At 36.7% G+C, this 19,121-nt stretch overlaps 4 protein-coding genes across 11 annotated transcripts in view; 2 read left to right on the top strand and 2 right to left on the bottom strand.

The window, feature by feature from the left end:
• The first annotated feature begins 879 nt into the window (after positions 1-879).
• Positions 880-7,287, top strand: LOC107465200 (kinesin-like protein KIN-12F). The gene is made up of 16 exons (XM_016084220.3): positions 880-1,349; positions 1,478-1,621; positions 2,299-2,382; positions 2,500-2,625; positions 2,707-2,766; positions 2,884-2,937; positions 3,075-3,167; positions 3,310-3,399; positions 3,496-3,638; positions 4,125-4,274; positions 4,377-4,503; positions 4,594-5,442; positions 5,530-5,586; positions 5,666-5,692; positions 5,785-6,570; positions 6,808-7,287. Exons 1-16 carry the CDS (start codon positions 1,077-1,079, stop codon positions 7,060-7,062), a joined length of 3,318 nt encoding a protein of 1,105 aa, XP_015939706.1. The 5' UTR covers positions 880-1,076; the 3' UTR covers positions 7,063-7,287.
• A 1,669-nt stretch (positions 7,288-8,956) lies between these two features.
• Positions 8,957-11,036, top strand: LOC107465655 (chloroplastic import inner membrane translocase subunit TIM22-2). The gene is made up of 5 exons (XM_016084652.3): positions 8,957-9,279; positions 9,375-9,439; positions 9,565-9,637; positions 9,754-9,807; positions 10,566-11,036. Exons 1-5 carry the CDS (start codon positions 9,063-9,065, stop codon positions 10,736-10,738), a joined length of 582 nt encoding a protein of 193 aa, XP_015940138.1. The 5' UTR covers positions 8,957-9,062; the 3' UTR covers positions 10,739-11,036.
• Positions 11,037-11,655: 619 nt separating this feature from the next.
• Positions 11,656-15,307, bottom strand: LOC107465291 (disease resistance protein RPM1-like). The gene is made up of 2 exons (XM_016084297.3): positions 12,222-15,307; positions 11,656-11,941 (listed from the first exon to the last, which is right to left on the bottom strand). Exon 1 carries the CDS (start codon positions 15,070-15,072, stop codon positions 12,253-12,255), a length of 2,820 nt encoding a protein of 939 aa, XP_015939783.1. The 5' UTR covers positions 15,073-15,307; the 3' UTR covers positions 11,656-11,941; positions 12,222-12,252.
• Positions 15,308-15,875: 568 nt separating this feature from the next.
• LOC107465442 (probable cytokinin riboside 5'-monophosphate phosphoribohydrolase LOGL5) overlaps positions 15,876-19,121 on the bottom strand; it is a 4,031-nt gene continuing 785 nt past the window's right edge. The window contains exons 2-5 of one of the 8 annotated variants that reach the window (XM_052252544.1): positions 18,623-18,808; positions 18,080-18,264; positions 17,724-18,000; positions 15,876-16,701 (exon numbers count right to left, since the gene is read on the bottom strand). In XM_052252544.1, the coding sequence (XP_052108504.1) occupies positions 16,663-16,701; positions 17,724-18,000; positions 18,080-18,264; positions 18,623-18,808 (687 nt within the window). In that variant the 3' untranslated portion in view covers positions 15,876-16,662. The other 7 variants (XR_002370049.2, XR_002370047.2, XM_052252540.1 and 4 more) reach the window with 7 other exon arrangements.

Below are 19,121 nucleotides of genomic sequence, written 5' to 3'. Positions count from 1 at the left end.
GTTAAAAAAATAATTTAAAACCAAATAGGAGGAGGAGAAGAAGAGCCGCAGGATGGCCGGCTACAACGTATTGGACAGTGTTGCGTGGACAGTGGAGGACTCACAGTGGCGTGTTGCAACGAGTGGAGGAGGCGCCATGAATTTGATTGCGCGTCGCGAACGGAGACTTGGTGGTGGCTGCGTCACGACGGATGGAGAGTCATGGAGTGCGAGTGGTGAGCGATGGGGAGTCGCGATGGAAGCGCGATGATGACCGTCTTTCCTGCGCGAATGACAGAGGAGGTGGTGGAGAAGGATGCAAGGACGACCGGTGATAGCGCACGAGAACGATGCTGCGGCGACGCTAACGGCGCGAGGACGAAACCGCGATAGTGTAGAACATTAGGAAGAGAGATTAGGATTTGTGGTTTTGTATGGTGAATGGTGAGTAGAAATGAAAATAAATTAAGATAAATTTTGATTCAAAAATGTCATTGATATCAATTAATCAAAATTTAAATTTAAAAAATAATTTAAAATTAATTATTATTAATTAAGTTGTTTAATTTTTGGCTAATAGATACTTGACTCCCTGTATTTTTCCTTACCATTTAGTCAATTACTGTTCCATACAATTAATGGATGATTAAGTAAATTAATCATTAATCAATTACAAAAATATAAAAAGAGAGAGCGAGCGAGCATGATAGCAAGTGCAACGGATGATTCACAAGACATGGCGGCGAGCTCAACGACTAGTCATTATTTGAATTTGGTGTGCATGGACTATATTGCCCCCAGTGAGTCACTATCTTGCCATGTGCACTTTAGTTGATATCAATTATTGTCTGTATATTAAAAGTACAAGGACAATTTAGTCATTTAAGATTTGAAGCTAAAAAGATATTTCTCATTTTTCATAACGGTAACGTTCACCTTAGCCACTTCCTCACTCTTCAGTTCTTCTTCCCTCTCTCGTTGTTTCACATCAAAATTTGAATCCAAACACTTACTTAGTTCTTCTCCCACTCATACAAACACACTTTCTCTCACTCTCTTCATAGATCCACCATTTTTGCAAGCTCAGCAAAGAAGCCATGAAGCAAAACAAGGCAGCAACAACAGAGAATGGTTTCTTGGGGAGCATTTCTTCCTCCTCAATCAGAAACCTCATCATTCCAAAATCATTCTCTTCCACTCGAAACAAATACACTTCAATTTCTTCCTCAAATTCAAATTCAAACCCTAAAGTCCCCAAATCCAACGCTGAAAACACTCCCCCAGCAGATCCAAACATCATCAACCATCAACAAACTCAGATCAAGGCTCCAATTTCTCACACCCAATTGAACGACGATCCTACCGTGAAGGTTCCATTTTGAACTTTGAAACTGTGATCTGTAACCCTAGTAGTGATTTGCTGTGATCAAAGAAGCACCCATAGATTTTTGACACTCATATTTTTCGAGCCTTTAATTATTTGAATTTCTTGATGCAGGTTGTGGTGCGAATTAGACCTGAGAATAAAAATAACAATGCGAAAGAAGGAGATTCGAAAATTGAGAAGGTTTCTTCTGATACATTGTGTTTGGGGGATGCACTATTCACCTTCGACGAGGTTTTTGATACCAACTCCAGCCAGGTAAAAAAAACTAGAACTTTTATGTGTAAAATTGTGTTTAGAATGCAGGAATTGCTTTACTTGATTAGCTTCAGTGTGACTTATTTGTAAGTTGAACTTCTATGTGTTATGTTCTTATACTATAAATCTGTGTTAAACGGGTGGTTAATTTGTACTTAAATTGCATGAATTGTCGGTTAGAATGCAGCAATTAGTACTTAACTTATTTGTTGCATTTTCAAATCATTCAAGGACTTATTTGTTGTTTGTATCTTTAAGGGCTATTTTTGTCACTATGAACTTTCGGATACTATTTTAGTAGTTTACCCAATATAATAATACAAAGAAAGAAATTAGATTATCCTACCATGGAAAAAAGTATGAAGTGGCACAATAAAATATTAAGTGTTTGAGAATGAATATCAAACTGGCTTGGTAATAGATAGATAGATATGTGCTAAAGGTTGTTTAATTACTAAAAGCTACTTACGTGAATTGCCTGTTAGAATGAAGCAATTAGTACTTTTACCTTCCTTGCTTCAATTATATATATAACATTCTGATTTATGTTTTGATTAATCTGAGTTAAAAAAGGGTAATAAAGTGTACTTCATGAATTTCCTGGTATAATTAATTAGCAGTAGTAGTAATTTTTCTTCTATACTTCAGTGTGATTTATAAGCTTTTTGGTTGTTTAGGAGGATGTTTTCCAGTCTGTGGGTCTACCGTTGGTTAGAAGCGCTTTAGCTGGTTACAACACTTCAATTCTGACATATGGCCAGGTATATGTTATTGATGTTAGCTATGATTTTTTAAACTTTCGTGGAAAAAGAAAATGTGTTGCAATTGCACAAATATTGAGGACTAATTTTTCACCTCATCTGTGCATTGTTTACTAGTCTGGAAGTGGAAAGACTTATACAATGTGGGGTCCCCCAAGTTCCATTGTTGAGGAGCCTTTGAGTCAAAGTCAACAGGGAATTGCTCCTCGGATCTTCAGAATGTTATTTACTGAGCTTGAAAGAGTATGTTTCTGTTTTCTACATTAACTGATAATTATCAAAAGTGAAGCATCTTGGTTTTCAAATTTTGAATGACTATTTCAGGAGAAACGTATGTCAGATAGGAAACAGTTCAACTATCAATGTCGTTGTTCTTTTCTTGAGGTAACTGAACCTGAATTCTTTATAAAACCCTCTCAACTTGCTCAGGAGATTGTTCCTTCGTGTTACTAACTTTTTCTTTTTTTTTTTTTGGGTCTCTTTTTGGTGTTTGCTAAACAGATTTGCCACGATCAAATTAAAAATTTACTCAATCCAATCCAGCAGAACCTTGAGGTAGGTATCATTTTAATCACCAGTGGTATTAGGGAATTTACTCAATCCATCTTTTATAGAAAACACTTTTTCCTAGTTTCTGTCACTTCAGTTTCTGCATGCTTATGATAATTATGCCTTGGTCAAAACTATTGCAGGTGAAGGAAGATTCAAAAAACGCACTGTATATTGAGAATTTGATTGAGGAATATATCACAAGCTACGATGATGTAGCTCAAATCATGATCAAGGTAGAGAGAAGCATTTAAGGAGTATACTCAAATTTAGATGTCTACATATTCATAAAATAAATGCTTATGTTAACTGAGATTTTGGTCAAAAATTATGTTTTAGTCTCAGTCAGCTAAGTTAATTTCTCAATATATGTTGCAGGGCCTTTCAAACAGAAAATATGGAGGCTTTAAGTCTAATGGGTCCAAATCACACATCATTTTCACCTTTGTAGTTGAGTCTTGGTGTAAGGTATTGCCAAATTCTTCATTTTTAGGTAACAGCTCTAAAATTCGTGTTGATACCTTGGTTCCATATTGTTAATTTATCTCTATTATGCTGCTGCAGGGAATTTCAAAAAGCTCCAATGGCTTAAAGGGTAGTAAGATCAGCCTTATTGATCTTGCTGGGCTTGACAGGGATACAACTGATGATGCAGGCCAATATCATACGGAAACCATAAATTTAAAGAAGTCATTATCTCAGCTTGGGTAAGATGCCATGACTAAATTGTCAAAGATGGCCAAATATTAGGGATTTAGAATATCAACAACTTAAACAACATTAATAGAAGACTAAGGATTTAGAACACCAAAATGTAAAGAACATCAATATATTTGTACATAACTCTTGAAGCCATATTACTATGCCAAATCAATAGCAGATGTATATACATCTGGTACATCAAAGACTAATTCTACCTATCAAAGGTTTTAGGTCATCCAGGGTTCTTACGCCATTCAAAATTGATTGGATTTTTATCTTTTATCATTTTGGAAGTTGAATGTAGTATATTATGTTAATTTTGTCAGCCTGTTGTTACATGCTTGAATATTTCATACCGCAAAAATAATGTTATTTTCTTTGTAGAACACTGGCCATCACTTTTGAATCAGTTTCTTGTTTCATGCTAATGACCAAGTACATGAACATAAAATTATTTTTATTTCTGACCACTGTATAAGTTATTGGTACAGCCATTTTGTGGATGCTCTGATTAAAGAACCTCAATTTGCAAAAGATGAAGCCAACCCACACAGGAAATCTTGTTTAACACATTTACTACGAGACTCACTTGGTGGAAATTCGAAGCTCTCAGTAATCTGTTCGATCTCCCCTGATAACAAGTATTTTTACTTAGATCACAGTGTTTACTTGGATCACAGTCTTCAATTCACTAGTTTATTAAAATTGAATTCAGATATAAATATTCTATTTGTTGATTGTAGGAGTAATAGTGAAACACTCAGCACACTCAGATTTGGACAACGAGTAAGATCCGTTAGAAATGAGCCAGTTATCAATGAAATAAAGGAGGCTGATGTTGATTTCAGTGATACAATCAAGAACTTGAAGGTATATTCTAGGACTTGTTATTGCAGATAGCTTTTGAATGAACACAATAGTGCAAATTATGAGGGTCAAAATGTCTTTCCTTTGGTTTAGGAAGAACTTATCAGGGCAAAGGATGATGGGGGTAAAAAGGGATCCTTCCAAGGGTGTAATGCACAGGAAAGTCTTAATCATTTGAGAATCAGCGTAAACCGCTCATTGATCCTTTCTAACATGGAGAATGACACCAATGAGGTGGTAAATGTCAATGAGGATGACATAAGGCAATTGCAGCAGCAGATTGATGAATTGTACAGCTCATGTGAAGGGAGTCCTAAAGACATTTCTGTCACTGAAGATTGTGTCCAGTTTTCTTCTGTTGAAAATTGTGATGCAGACATGCTCAATGACAGGGACATTGTGATATCAGCAGATAACATTGATTGCATCGAAAACACTTCAGAAGGCATTAAATCAGTCCATTCGTGCAGTCCATCTCCATTACTTGATGGACCAAAGTTGTCTGATTCCCCAAAATTTAGCAATAACCTAAGGAAAAACGTGACTTTTGCATCAAGTAATCTTGGACGTTGGAACAATGTGGCAGAGAATTCAAATTTAGATGAAGATTTGTCAAGAAAATCATTTAAAGAGTGTCAGCATATGCAATCCTCTTTACGGTCTAGCAAGGCTGAATCGTTGGCAACTAGCCTCCAGAGGGGATTACAAATAATTGACAATCACCAGAAGAACTCAGCATTGAACAAATCCACAACCTCCTTCTCATTTGAGCACTTAACCTTGATGGCATGCCCAGAAAATGACCAGGATGAATCTTCTGATCAAACAATACCGAATAAGCCTTCCAGTGATGGAGAATACACCTCCCTTTGTGCATCTTGTCGTACAAAATTATGCGATAAGGATTATGCTGAGGTCCAAAATAGCTTGAAAGTCCCAAAAGTATGTTTTCACATGATTTCCACATAGAAGATTCTTTCTTAATTTTTTTTTTCTTCTCTCATTTATCTCCTTTTTTCCCCGCTGAAGCACTTGGATAATGTGTGCATGGAGCAAGCAGCTAGAATCAAGCAGCTAAATGAAATGGTATTAAGATTCTCTAACCTTAATGAATTATGTTTGGGATGCACTTTACATTATTGATAATTATTCTGTTTGTTTCCAGGTGGAGAAATTGAAAGACGAAAACAAGGTCAGTTGGTTTTTTAATATAAAAATATGAATTCTATTCGTTTCATGGTACTTAAAATTCCCATTCTCAAATGTTTTCGATGTCATTTTCAGATTCTGAAGGGGACATCCTCAATTGGTCATTTCCCATATATTACAGGGGAAGAATGTGAAATTAAAGAAGTACAGGAAGAGTGTGCCAAAAAAGATAGCTCTTTTGATGCTAATGAGAAGGAATTGCTTCTTGAAGAAATTAAGAATCTAAGGAGCAAGCTTCAATCATATGGTGATGCACCGGTTAAAAAGTCAACAGATATACTTAGATCTTCTTTAATGTCAAGATCCATACAACTGCAGAAGAGTGGTGTGTTTTCTCATGAAAATGATGGTGAAGAGCTAGAGAATGAAAAGCAGAGATGGACCAAAATGGAAAGGGAATGGATTTGTCTTACGGACGAACTTAGAGTTGATCTTGAGTCCCAGCGCCAGCGTGCAGAGAGGGTGGAGGCAGAACTGAGATCTGAGAAGAAGTGCACAGCAGAGTTGGATGATGCACTAAATAGAGCAGTCACTGGTCATGCTAGAATTGTGGAGCACTACGCTGAGCTACAAGAGAAATATAATGACTTGGTTGTTAAACATGAGGCAGTAATGGAAGGGATAGCAGAGGTGAAAAGGGCGGCAGCAAAGGCCTCAAAAAAGGGACATGCTCGCTTTGCCAAATCTCTTGCTGCCGAGCTTTCTGTCATGAGGGTGGAGAGGGAAAAGGAATCAAAATTGTTGAAAAAGGAGAACCAGATTTTGAAAAGTCAACTCCGAGATACTGCGGAAGCTGTTCAGGCAGCCGGAGAACTACTTGTTAGACTAAGAGAAGCTGAACATGCTGCATCTGTTGCAGAGGTAACTTTAGAGACCATTAAAATTTGTTAAAATGGTGGCTTTCATAAAATAATATTTACTGGATGCAGAATAAACTACTTAAGAGAGTATATATCCTTCTATTATCAAATACTTGCATGTTTTAGTTTAGAGCCTGTTCTAGAAACATTTATATTATCTCCATTAGGCATATATAATAATTAACTGAGTTGAAAAGATTCAGCACTGTGGTATTCATGTTCTAATGTTATGATGCAGGAAAACTTTGCAAACGTGCAACAAGACAATGAGATGTTGAAAATGCAAATTGAAAAGTTGAAAAGTAAACACAAGACAGAGGTTAGTACCATGAAGCAGTACCTTGCAGAGAGCAAATTACCAGAATCTGCACTGCAACCACTGTATCAAGAGGATTCAGAATTGGCACACAACAATGCCACTTCATATACTTATGATGATCAAGCATGGAGAGCAGAATTTGGAGCATCATATCATGATCATCATTACTACTAATTCAATTTCTAGCATCAGATCCTACTTGGATCTAGGAGCTCCCTATACTGTAACCCATATATGCATATATTCTTTGTATTCCTACAAACTATTTTTTGTGTGTTGTAACCTTGCTATTGCTTTATCATCACCACCTCTGTACTAAATTCTTGAATTTTTTTACTGTTGTTTAGCAATGTCGTCTTTTGTCATTTTTAGGGTAAAGTAACAAATTGGTCTCCTACATTTAGGTGTAATCCTCTTTTGGCTCTTAAAGTTTAAAGTGTCCTATTTGAATCCAAAAAAGTTTTATTTAGCTTCAATGTAGTCCCATCGTGAGGTCAAAGTTAAATAATTAACGGAATGTCCTACATAATGCATCTACGGTTGATTTTGTGCCTTTGAAGCTTGTACTTGTTCTCTAGATTATCGACTTTGTTCTTGTACTGCCGTCATGTAGGACATCTTGTTAATTATTTAATTTTGACATTACGGTAGGACTACATTGAAACTAAATGAAACTTTTTTGGATTCAAATAAGACACTTTAAACCTTAAAGACCAAAACGGAATTACACCCAGGGTACTAATTTAGTATTCTAGCCGTTATTTTTTTTCTCAAAGATAGATATTGTTTTATCATTATAAAATAATAATGTTTCCATAAGGAAGTACAAAAAAAGTTGGGTATTTCCAATTATCACCAAATGTGATTGGAAGACAAATAGCTTAAGAAAAAGTAAAGTAAGAATAAAGAGAAATTGTTAGCATTCATCAGGTATACTGCTGGCTTCTTGCACTATCTCTGGCGATGGGCTTATTAGCTTCTCAAAGACATACTTATTCCTCGCTTTCCAAGTGTTCCAACACACCGCCGCGATAAAGAGGATCTTTTGTCTACCTTCAATTTGAGCCGCTACCCAAGATAAGGCTCGTTGCCACCAATTGATGAAGGTCTCCTCTTCTCTCTGCCATAAGTCAGGGGTTATTAAGGTTAGACTCCAGATTATTGAAGATAGAAGGCATTGGAACAAGGCATGAGAAATTGATTCATCTTTCAGCATGCATCTTGGGCAAGTGACATGGGTGGATGCAAACCGGCTATGAATTTGTTGTAAATGCTAATCCATACTCTGTTGTTCTGTATGTTCTGAGGCAATGAAGTAGGAAAATGAAAGAACTCATAAGCAACTTTGTATCCTGACCCAACTTCGTATATACCAGATTTTGTCCAGCACCAATTAACTTCATCCTCCTTCTTTATTGGTTTGATGGAAAAATTTTTATTGCATATATCAACTAAAATTGATTATTCGGTGGGATTGTCACTGCAGCTTGAGGGACATTAAAGGGTAATGGTGGTGGGAGTCAGGGATCATGGAAGATGCGGACATTAGCACCAGAGCCTATTTTCCATAACAAGCCCTTCTCAATCACCTTGCGGCCTTCAAGAACACTTCTCCATCCCCACGACGGTATGCTTCTTATCTCTGCATGTAAGAAATCTGTATATCTCAAATATTTAGCTTTAAACATTCTTGACAGTATAGAGTGAGGATATTTCATTAGACGCCAACAGTGTTTGCCCAATAAGGCCAAATTTTGTGCCCTTTGATCCCCAACCTTTCATCTTTTAGTCTAATAATTTAATAACAGACTTTTAACACGCATTTTTAAATATTGTTGATTAACTAATGATAAAAAATAATAAATTCTACTCATTTCAAACATTCTTCATAAAAAATATAAACAAAATCATAAAAAAAATCGTGTAAAAATTTTTATATTAAATATTTTAATTTTCAATAGATTTTTATCACACTAAACAATATTTAGATAGATTGATTTATCGGTAAGGAGTAATTTGTCTTATCCAGTCCGGCTAGTACGCTACGGTATTATCACAAACGGATAGATAGAGTTATAGACTATAGAGATATATACTCCTCCCTTCGCCTGGATATTTTTCTTCCACTTTTGATTAACGGAAAAAAACTAACACCGTTTTACTGTCGAAAACCCATGGCGACGGCGAATAATCCCGTTACCGATTCCGAGTACGAGTCCGACTCGGACTCAGCCGTTAGGCCCGCTTCTGACGTCACCACCAGCTCTACTACCCCTTCTTCAAACGCCGTCGTTTCCGCTTCCCATCCGTTCACTGCTCCCACCGTTTGCCTCCTCCGCTTCGCCGCAGACTCCGCCAGTGGCGCATTGTTGGGCTCCATCTTTGGCTATGGTCCTCTTTCTCTCTCTCTCTCTCTCTCTCCACACACACAGTTTTGAATTTCTTTAATCAATTTTCGAAATTACTAATGATGGTTAATGTTTCAGGTTCTGGATTGGTTAAGAAGAAAGGGTTTAAAGGATCCTTTGCAGAAGCTGGATCTTTTGCAAAGGTTACACTTGAGATTTGAGAACTCTCTCTCTCTCTCTCTCTCTCTCTCTCTCTCTCTCTCTGCATATTTATCTTTTTACTAAATAAATAATATATATTTTTTTCATCTTGTGATTGCGTCATTAGACATTTGCAGCTTTGTCTGGTGTTCATAGTTTGGTTGTATGTATCTTGAAGCAACTTCGTGGAAAGGATGATGGTATTAAAATTAAAATCTTTACCTATTATAGGAAAGTTTTAAATTTGCTTTCATATGATTTTTCTTTTTTTGTTTCCACTGGTTTTTTTAAAATTATTATTATTTTTTATGTGCAGTCATTAATGCTGGGGTAGCTGGATGTTGCACTGGCCTTGCTCTAAGTTTTCCAGGTTTCATTTTCTTTTTCTCTGTATTCAGTTTATGAATTACCATTAAACTGATCTTCTTAACTTATTTGGAACCTCTTCAATAAGATGCAAATTATTTTTTATATAGGGGTGGGAATGGTATTTTTCATATCATGGGCAGTTAAGGGTGTTAATATCAAATGTGGCACTGTTTGATTTACACTTAAAATCAGTGATGTCTGTAGATAGGAGGTTTGATGAGGGAATAAATGTTCAATTTGATGCTTGCAATTGCAAACGATTTATTGTTGAAATTCCAGAAATGAACTACTGAGCTTCTAAGCTTACATTTACTAAGTCATTTAGTGTTTAGCTGGTCAACTGTCACTATTTTTCTAAGTTAATGGTTGACTGGATAGGGACCAAATAGTTACTTTTGAAATTTTAGTGACTAAAAGTAAAACACAGTTGCAATTTTATGAACAAAATTGAACCTTTACACTCTTTTGGCGTGTGGATGTTTCATCATTGAATGGCTTCCCAAAATCTTATGACTCAGCATTTAGATGACAATGGTGTAAATATGAATATAAATGATAAACCACTATGGAGTTGCTTAATCTATGTAGCCGACCCTGCTCTCTTTTCTAATGTACTCAAATTTTCTTTTTCTTTGTTTGCTTGTTTGATATTTGTAAAAGTTGAAGTAATGCTTGCTTAAATTCATGTTCCAATTTCATTTTCTGTGCTTGGTATTTGCTTTCTTGGTTTATTATGTCTCATCTTCAAGGATTCTCTAGGTGCACCACAAGCTCTTTTGCAGAGCTGCGTCACTTTTGGGGCATTTTCTTTTATCCTCGAAGGGCTAAACAAGCAGCAACCGGCAATAGCTTTAACCATTTCAACGAAATCAGGCACACAAAACAATATACGTCTACATTATAATTTTTTCACCCCTTTTTTTCCGACATAGTAACAAGGACCATGACTTCTGTACATTGCTCATTGAGTGTCAAATGCTGCATCATGGTTGTATCTTGTACTTCATTTGTGCTTAGTTTGAAGGTTTGTGCTATAATAAAAGGGTAGAGGATGATTGGTTGACTCAGTGCATATGCTGACTCAAATGTTGGCGCCATGATTGAGTTAGAAAGTTTTGTGTAGGAAGGTCTGCCATCATTTGTAGGCAATGATGCCGTTTGTGTTTTATTTGTAATTGTAATTTGTACTATCTTTTAGCAGTCAAAATTTCCAGGTGTTTTTGCCTTTAATATGGTTGATCAAATCTAGATCATTTTACTATCTGTTATATGCCTAATACTTGACTACCTCTTACCTAATGGTTGGTTGCAGTGAAAATATACAGAAATTTCAGGTGAACTTCAACTGCAATGTTGTTAAAAGAGTTTGAATTTATGAATTTTGAAACTGCAACTTTAAAGAGTTTGTGTTCAAATCCATGGTAGAGAGCCAAAAAATTAGGGGGAAAAAAGTGAAAATTTAAAGAAAAGTCAAGTGTCTTCCTTTTTGTTTTACTTAATCTGATAATCTAATGAATTATTAGTCTACTAATCAACTCACTTTTCAATCTGCAAAATTGTCAAGCTGGTATGATCCTCAGACTAAGCATGAATTTCTACTACTTCACAAACTCAGTCTCAGTTCAAATATTCATCAAATATGAAATCTAAAAAATAGCTTAATGATCCACAAATTGAGATGAGATAACCACTTGGGTTGACCTATTAGGAGCACACACAATTAAAAGTAGTTAAGGTCAAAATTTTCACCATCATTGTTAACTTGATAATATATCATCAAGGCATTGTTTTGATAATTTTTTCCTCCAACATATAACTAAAGAAATATCAAAATGAAATAAAGCAAAGTAACTACCTGAAAATGAAAGAGAGAATGTTTCAATTTTTAACAGAAAAAGATGCCTCACAATCCTTGAAAGACAAACTCCCATACATGGGTACATAAATCACAAACTAATTGAAGCTAAGAGTTTAGCTTAAAAATATCTGCAGCCAATTACATTCATTTTGAGATTTCATGTGCCTTGGTTAAAGAGCTAAACTCAGAAAATATGCTTAATTCGCACTCACCAAAGCATTTAAGAAGAGCAGCAATGCCATTGTTGTGAAGGGGCCTCGTGGAGAATCTGAAATTTCTGGACAATTCAGACAAAATATTATTACAGAGCTGTATGCCTGTATATAAGGTTCAATTGTTTATATTGAAAAAATTACAGATAAATAGCTCTTCAGAACCTTCTGCTATCTAAGTCATGATTAAAAGGAACATGAAGCATAAAAAATAAATAATATAACCAAAGAAACTGAAATGCGAACAGAGAAAAACTATTCCAGGAGTTAGATGAAGCTTGCATACTAAATTATAAACAGTGGTAACAGAAAATTTCAAGTTATTCGGAAGAAAGCCGCTTGCACCTTCTATTTCCAGAGTTGGAAGTTTAACGATTTAACTGCGCCTTGAATGACGAATAACGCGAGTGTCAAATACAGCGAACTTTGGACCAACTTTGTGTCTGACATAAACTATGGGAACATGCTCTATGATCCAGTGCTGTTGACCTCCAATAGGATCAATGCTTTCAACAAGCTCATTTTGCATGTCAACAAAATATAGATCTTCAAGATTGACTAGGTGGCGAATACCAAAAGGAACCTTCTTCATTTGAGGGATATTTTCTAACTTGACCCTTTTGAGATTAGGCAAGGATCCTTTATCAATAAGAATTGAATTCAAACCATACAAGTTTTTGAGTGTCAGTTCGTTCAACTTTAGAAACCTTTTTTCTCGAAAGTGCAAGCTTTTGCCCTCATACGCAGCATCATACATCAAGAGGTGCATCAAATTTGGCATATCTTGAAGCGCCTCCAATGGATCATCACCTAACTTGGAGTATGACAAGGACAACCTGACAAGATACCAAAGCTGTTGAATACCATCTGGTAACTTCTCTAACTTCCCCCTTAGGCGTAGATGCTGAAGTTGAGGCACAGATGACACAAGAGGAAAATTAATGACTTCATTTTCGTCTATAGCAGTTATTTCTAGCGTCTCCAAGTGATGCATCTCACGTATCGAGACATGTAGCACACTTCCATATTCCCGCTTCATGTGACTCAAGGCCAATGATCTCAACTGCTTCAACTTTCCTAGCTCGGAGAGTAGCTGTACTCCACCATGATTTGCCTTCACTAAACATAGTGTTTGCAGTGATGTCAAGCTTCCAACAGCACCATTCATCTGAACACCCTTTTCCCAATCCCACAACATGCGAAAGTCAACTTTGAAGTTTAGATGGTATGCTATGAGATGTCTAAGCTTTTTCAGCTTGTTAATCTCTTTCGGTATCTCTTGGACGCGTGTTTGCCTTAGATCCAAGGTCTCTAAGTTCTGCAGCTTGCCAATGGATTTCGGAAGAGTTCTTATGTCTGTGTTGCGCAAGCTTAAATACCTCAAGTGGAGCAATTTTCCCAAATTTTCAGGAACTTGACCAAGTGGAGCATCCCTGAAATTTAGTACTCTCAGCAGCCTGCACTTTTTGACAATGCTCTTCAAAAAGGTTTCTGACAACTCTTCAACTCTAAAAACATGCAGCGACCGGGTACTTGAACTTAAACTTCCGATGAAATCATTGGGACTATTTGCTATCGCCAGGCGCCGAGTTATGCCAACAATGGGTGATTGATCTTCTTTAGTAACAAACCTAGCGAAACTTAAATCCTCCATATTTCTCACAATCAAGTCACGAAATAAATCATGAACTTGACAACTTTCAACTTTGCCATCAACTTCAATTGAGGCTTGGACCAAACTTCTGTGGATCAATTCTGTTAAATATTGTTCTGCAACTTGTTCCAGAGTTTTTCCCTTCTCATGTTTAACAAATCCCTCTGCTATCCACTGCCAAATGAGTCTCTCTGAATTGACTAAATAGTCTTCGGGATATAATCCAAAGTACAAGAAGCATGCCTTCAAATTGTAAGGTAAATCATCATAACTAAGAGCTAGAATCTTTGTTATCCCACTCAAATGGGGATTTTTCTCAAACTCCAAGCTCAGATTTTCACTCAACTTTCTCCATTGAATTGCCTTCTTTTCTTTTGTAGATAAAAGACCGCCGATTGCCATGATCGCTAGCGGTAATCCCTTGCATTTCTTAACAATCTCGAAGGAGATATCTGCGAGTTCCTCCGGACAACGTCCATCCAAGTCAAATCTAAATGCCTTCTTGCAGAATAGCTCCCAAGATTTTTCTTGACTTAAAGGTCGCAAGTTGTGTAAATTAACAAAGGCAGATCTCTTACAAAACTCAGCAACATTCATGCTCCTAGTAGTAATCATTACCCTGCTTCCTTTCTTATTATCATACACAGCAAACTCAATTTGACCCCAAAAGTTTACATTCCATATATCATCAAACACCACCACATACCTCTTTTGTTGCAAGTAACTCCTCACTTCTTCAATCAACGACTCTTGATCCATTCTCGAAAGATCTACAGCAGCAGGAACAGGAGCCTCTCTTCTTTCTTTGTAAAACTGGTCTAGCATGTTCCTCAACAATCCTTCTATTGTGTAAGACTGAGACACTGTGATCCAAGCACGACATTCAAAATTCGCAATCACATTAGTGTCGTCATAAACCTTCTTGGCGAGAGTGGTTTTTCCCAACCCTCCCATTCCCACAACTGAAATAACTGTTCTGTCTGTTGTCCCTTCAACTAACCAACCAATCAGTTCATCTCTCGCGGCTTCAACTCCCACAACCTCAGCTTCCTCCATGAAAAGGGAGGCCATTCGAGTGTCATGGGACTTCGCACTATGGCTCTCTCTTGAGCTGCAATGGAAGCCATATCTTTCGCTTCTTTCCTTGATCCCGCAAACACGTGATTTGATGTCTTGCGCATCGGAGGCTAGTCGATGGCGACGCTTCAGATTCTTGATCAAGCTAGCAGCCTTGCATAGAGAGGCTGCAATGCCAGAATGACTTGGCCACTGCTGTTGGTAGATCAGATACTCATCAACTAGATCTTCTATCTGGAAAGCCGCTTCTCTTAACTGCCTCACCCATGATTTGATCCCATCGTCGTCAAGGGCATTGTTGTCTTTTGCAGCCCTTGTGTCTGCATCCTTGAGGAAGGCGCATATGCTCTCTAGTTCATCTTTCACGTCTTCAAACTCTTTGTGGGCACCTTGGAGAGTTCTTGCTTTATCTCTCAGCAATGGAAACAGTTGATCAAGGACAAAAGATACTGCAATTTCTGCCATTTCTTTTTTTTCCTAATGACCTAATGATCTGCAGTATATCAGCCACACCTTCTGAATTATATGAATATGATCATATCCTCCACGTTCCATACTTTATAAGTTTACTTTCTTCTTTTCCTTTCTTTATTAAAAAAATTTAGATATGTTCGAAAGAACTTTAACCCTTACCAAACAGTGATTGACTTTTGGTACTTAAAAAAAGTTATTATTTTAGTGGTTTATGGTTGATAATATGTATATACAGTGGCGGAGCTTGAAACAAAATTTTGGGGGGGGCCAGATAGAAGATAATTGCCAAGATGTTTTTTTTAATGGACCCCATCAAATTTGAACCCGTTTTTCAGGGTATCGTTCCAAAGAATTAAGGTCAAACTCATCAGATGCAACTCTTTAAACTTTTGAAGGTTGTATCTTACTTTCTTCGTGATTCATTAAAGTAGAAGAACTATCTATAGGTGTTGATATTGTAAAAATTATATGTTTTCCTTCTAATATTAGCCTTCCTCTTAAAAAATGCATCATCAACTCTTTGATTTTTTATGATTATTTTATATAAAAATTTGAATATAACTGCGAAATACAAATACACTCAATTCAGTCCAAATTCGATATGTTTTGAATGTTTAAAACTAAAAATTATTGTGCAATAAAAGCAAGAGATGAAGATTGAACTTTGCAATTTTAAGTCATAATAAAATATTTGAGCCAACTGAACTATTTTTTATTTTTTAAAAAAGTATTACTAATTTTTTTAATAAAAATTTGGAGGGGCCGTGGCCATCCCTTGTCTGAACTAAGCTCCGCCACTGTGTATATATATAATGCCCCTAATGTTTGATAGCTAGGCTGGCTACATACGACCCATGTATCATACATTGACACTGACACATGGAGGAAAGCCATACATTGACCATGTTAATGATTTTCCAAGAGCCTTAACAAGGTGCAGTAATTTTTTTAACAAGGCACAGTGATTCTCTTCCTTTGCTTAATTACTTCCAAAAAAAAAAAGGAAAAAGAAAACAAAAACCACAATTTGTAAACATTTTGTTACTCTGGTCCAAATAGCAATTCAAAGAGTAATGTTAGGAAACCAACTTTTTTCAGCCAACATCAGTCAATTCTTTTAAAATTATTTTGTTTATTTTAAATTCTGTATTCTAAATTATAAACTCTAAACTCTAAATCCTAAATTATAAATGTAAACCCTAAAGTTGACTAACTAAAAATGTCTATTTCTCCCAAAATAACAACTTGGACATTTGGAGTCCAAAAACAAACTGTAAGGAAGAAAAATAGAACCAAAGAAGTTAATGGGAATCATGCTGAAATTAACTCGCAAATTAAATCCGCTAACAAATGAGGAAGAGTTAGCTGGTGGGAATGGACAGGTGGCAACCAATCCACCAATTCAGAAGCCAAGGAGAAGCATGAGAGAGTGGACACTAGAAGGTAGAAGGTTAAAAGATTAACTAATGAGTGGAGTGGGCTCCTTCCCTTCTGATAGATTGTGTTACCTACTTTCCTTCTTAGATCTTCTCTAAATTCTTCTCCTCTGAACCTTTCTCTTGTTCTCCACGTACAGGTATCTCATGCAAGTGGAAGGCCTCTGCATTCGCCTCTTCTATTCTAATTTTCCAGCATGATAATGCATATCACGCATCAGCAAGTATGGACACAAGCATGTAAAACACAATGTCTATAACATTGCACAAAGTATGGATTATGGTCTCAAGACAAAGAATGATATCAATATACGGTTGTAACTTGTAAGCAAAAAAAGGGCAAGGCAACCCGGTGCACAAGCGTCCCGCGTTTAACGCAGGGTCCGGGAAAGGGCCGCAACCAATATCAGTGGCTGTTTCCACGGCTTGAACCCGTGACCTTGAGGTCACGTGGAGACAACTCATCCGCTGCTCCGAGGCTCCCCTTCTGTAACTTGTAAGCAAAAGTAACAATAAAACAATTAGTATATAAACCAAAGGGGCAAGAAATTTAACGTGGGATGTAACAAAATGACCTCAATCATCTTTAATACATGCATACAATGAACAGATATCAAGAATCAAGCCATGGCTTACAATTATAGAGAGTATTAAACCACACATTCTAGGCTCAAAACCTCACTAGGCTTATGTTCTAACTACAATCATGTTCCTCAATTAGCTTTATCAGGCAAATTATTCGTGATTTTTCATTTTCTGGAACTCATGTTAATGGGATTCTCTAAAACTCACATCTTGAAATTTGATCATTTTAACCTGATTTGCCTCTCCCTTTTTTTATGGGGGTGGATGAAAATAGAGTCTTCAATACCTAAAATTGAAAACCTAAACCATAGTCAATAGACACTTTATTCAAATACAACTTTTACAATACAGATGAATGTGAAGATATTTTGTAAGAACTTGGGGTGACAACAATAGTATGGCTAAGTAATATTACAACAACTTACCAGAATGTTTTCATGATCGAGCTATGTTGAGAAGAAGGAAGGAATCACTTAAAGGAAGAAAAGGGGGAAAAAGGTGCTATGTGGAGGATGATTCAACTGTGCTATGCAATTTCGTTAAATTACTACTTTTGTTGCTGGAAGAAAAGCCGTAGAAATCCACCAGGTAAGCCAAAGCCTCAGGGTTGCTGTTACAAACCTTCCATAATGATGAAACTTCTCCCTTAGAAACCGTGCCCCAATCCTCACAAACATCAAGAAAGTCAAGCAGCTTCGAATAAAATGAATCATAATTCATCAAAATGAACGGAATAGGAAGCTCTGATCCAATCCGTTCGAGCTGAATCAACGCCATTATCTCAAACACCTCATCAAGAGTACCAATCCCACCGGGAAGAGCAACAACAGCAGTCTTATCGAGTGAATTATTCCTTACTACAACATCCACCAGCCCATGTTTCCTTGCAGAGAAAAACCTGAACTCAAAAGTCAAAACGATATAAGAAGCTACTCGCAATCAAATCTATAGAATAAGAAATCAAGCAATGGTATTACCTGCAAGTGAGGTAATTTTCTGATGGCAAGTATGGATGGTAGTTGGATGCAGTCCATTCCCCAGCTTCTTTTCCAATCTTGAATCCGCCAACTGGTTTTCCTGCTTGCAGAGCACCTTGAGTAACTGCGTCCATTAACCCTGGTCCAGCCCCTGACCATGAAGTGCAATCCAAAAGATTTGCTATCTGTGCAGCACATGTATAAAACAGTAAATAATTTAAAAAGAATATTTTATCAGAAAGAGATACAGAAGATGATGAGACATCTGCATATAAAAACAAAAAGATATGATTAACACCTAAAGTGATAAGCCATGTAACAATGCTAGATTATCCCTTTGCATAAGTTAGGGAAGAGCAGGCCAGGAGCTTTTCGTCATAGGGCAGCCAAAATGGTAATCCTATCCCAAATAAAATCAATATTTGAAAGGAATCATTAAAAGCCCTAGGGCTCCTTTCCACTCATTAAAACCCTTTGCCAATATAACATATTCACACTTGTCTATGCCAGAAAGTAATGATGTTTTTCGGAATGCCAACTTACATTATTCACAGAAAGCAAGCAAGAAGCAGGCAGGAAGTTACAGTATGAATTACTTGCCTCTTTAGACAGCTCCTGTGCTTGCACATAATGGGGATGGCCAGGCCCCATCCTTGAAGATCCCAAATACACAACTCCTCTACCCAATCTGTTTATGAGTTCGTAACATCGTTTGATCTCTTCTCTAACCTGTAATATAACCGAGCCAAAATTAAGGAGTCAGTTTACTGGCCACGGAGAAATTCCGAACATGTTTCTTGAGATATACACATATGAGGGGAATGAGGGGAAAAAAAACCCATGCACATTGCTATTAACTTCTTTTCAAGGGAAACTATATATGTAGAATAGAGAACCTGTTATTACACATTTACACAAAGAGGGTGATCTATTATTTTGTTATTGTTTCTTACTTCATAGAGCTGCAACAAGCACCAAAGGATTGCGCTAGGATCTATGGGTTGAATGTTAAGTCCAAGAATTTTAAGGTGACAATTACCCA

This window comes from Arachis duranensis, chromosome 1, assembly GCF_000817695.3.
Source record: "Arachis duranensis cultivar V14167 chromosome 1, aradu.V14167.gnm2.J7QH, whole genome shotgun sequence".
Taxonomy (NCBI): Eukaryota; Viridiplantae; Streptophyta; class Magnoliopsida; order Fabales; family Fabaceae; genus Arachis; species Arachis duranensis.
This window is presented reverse-complemented; position numbering and strand designations above follow the sequence as displayed.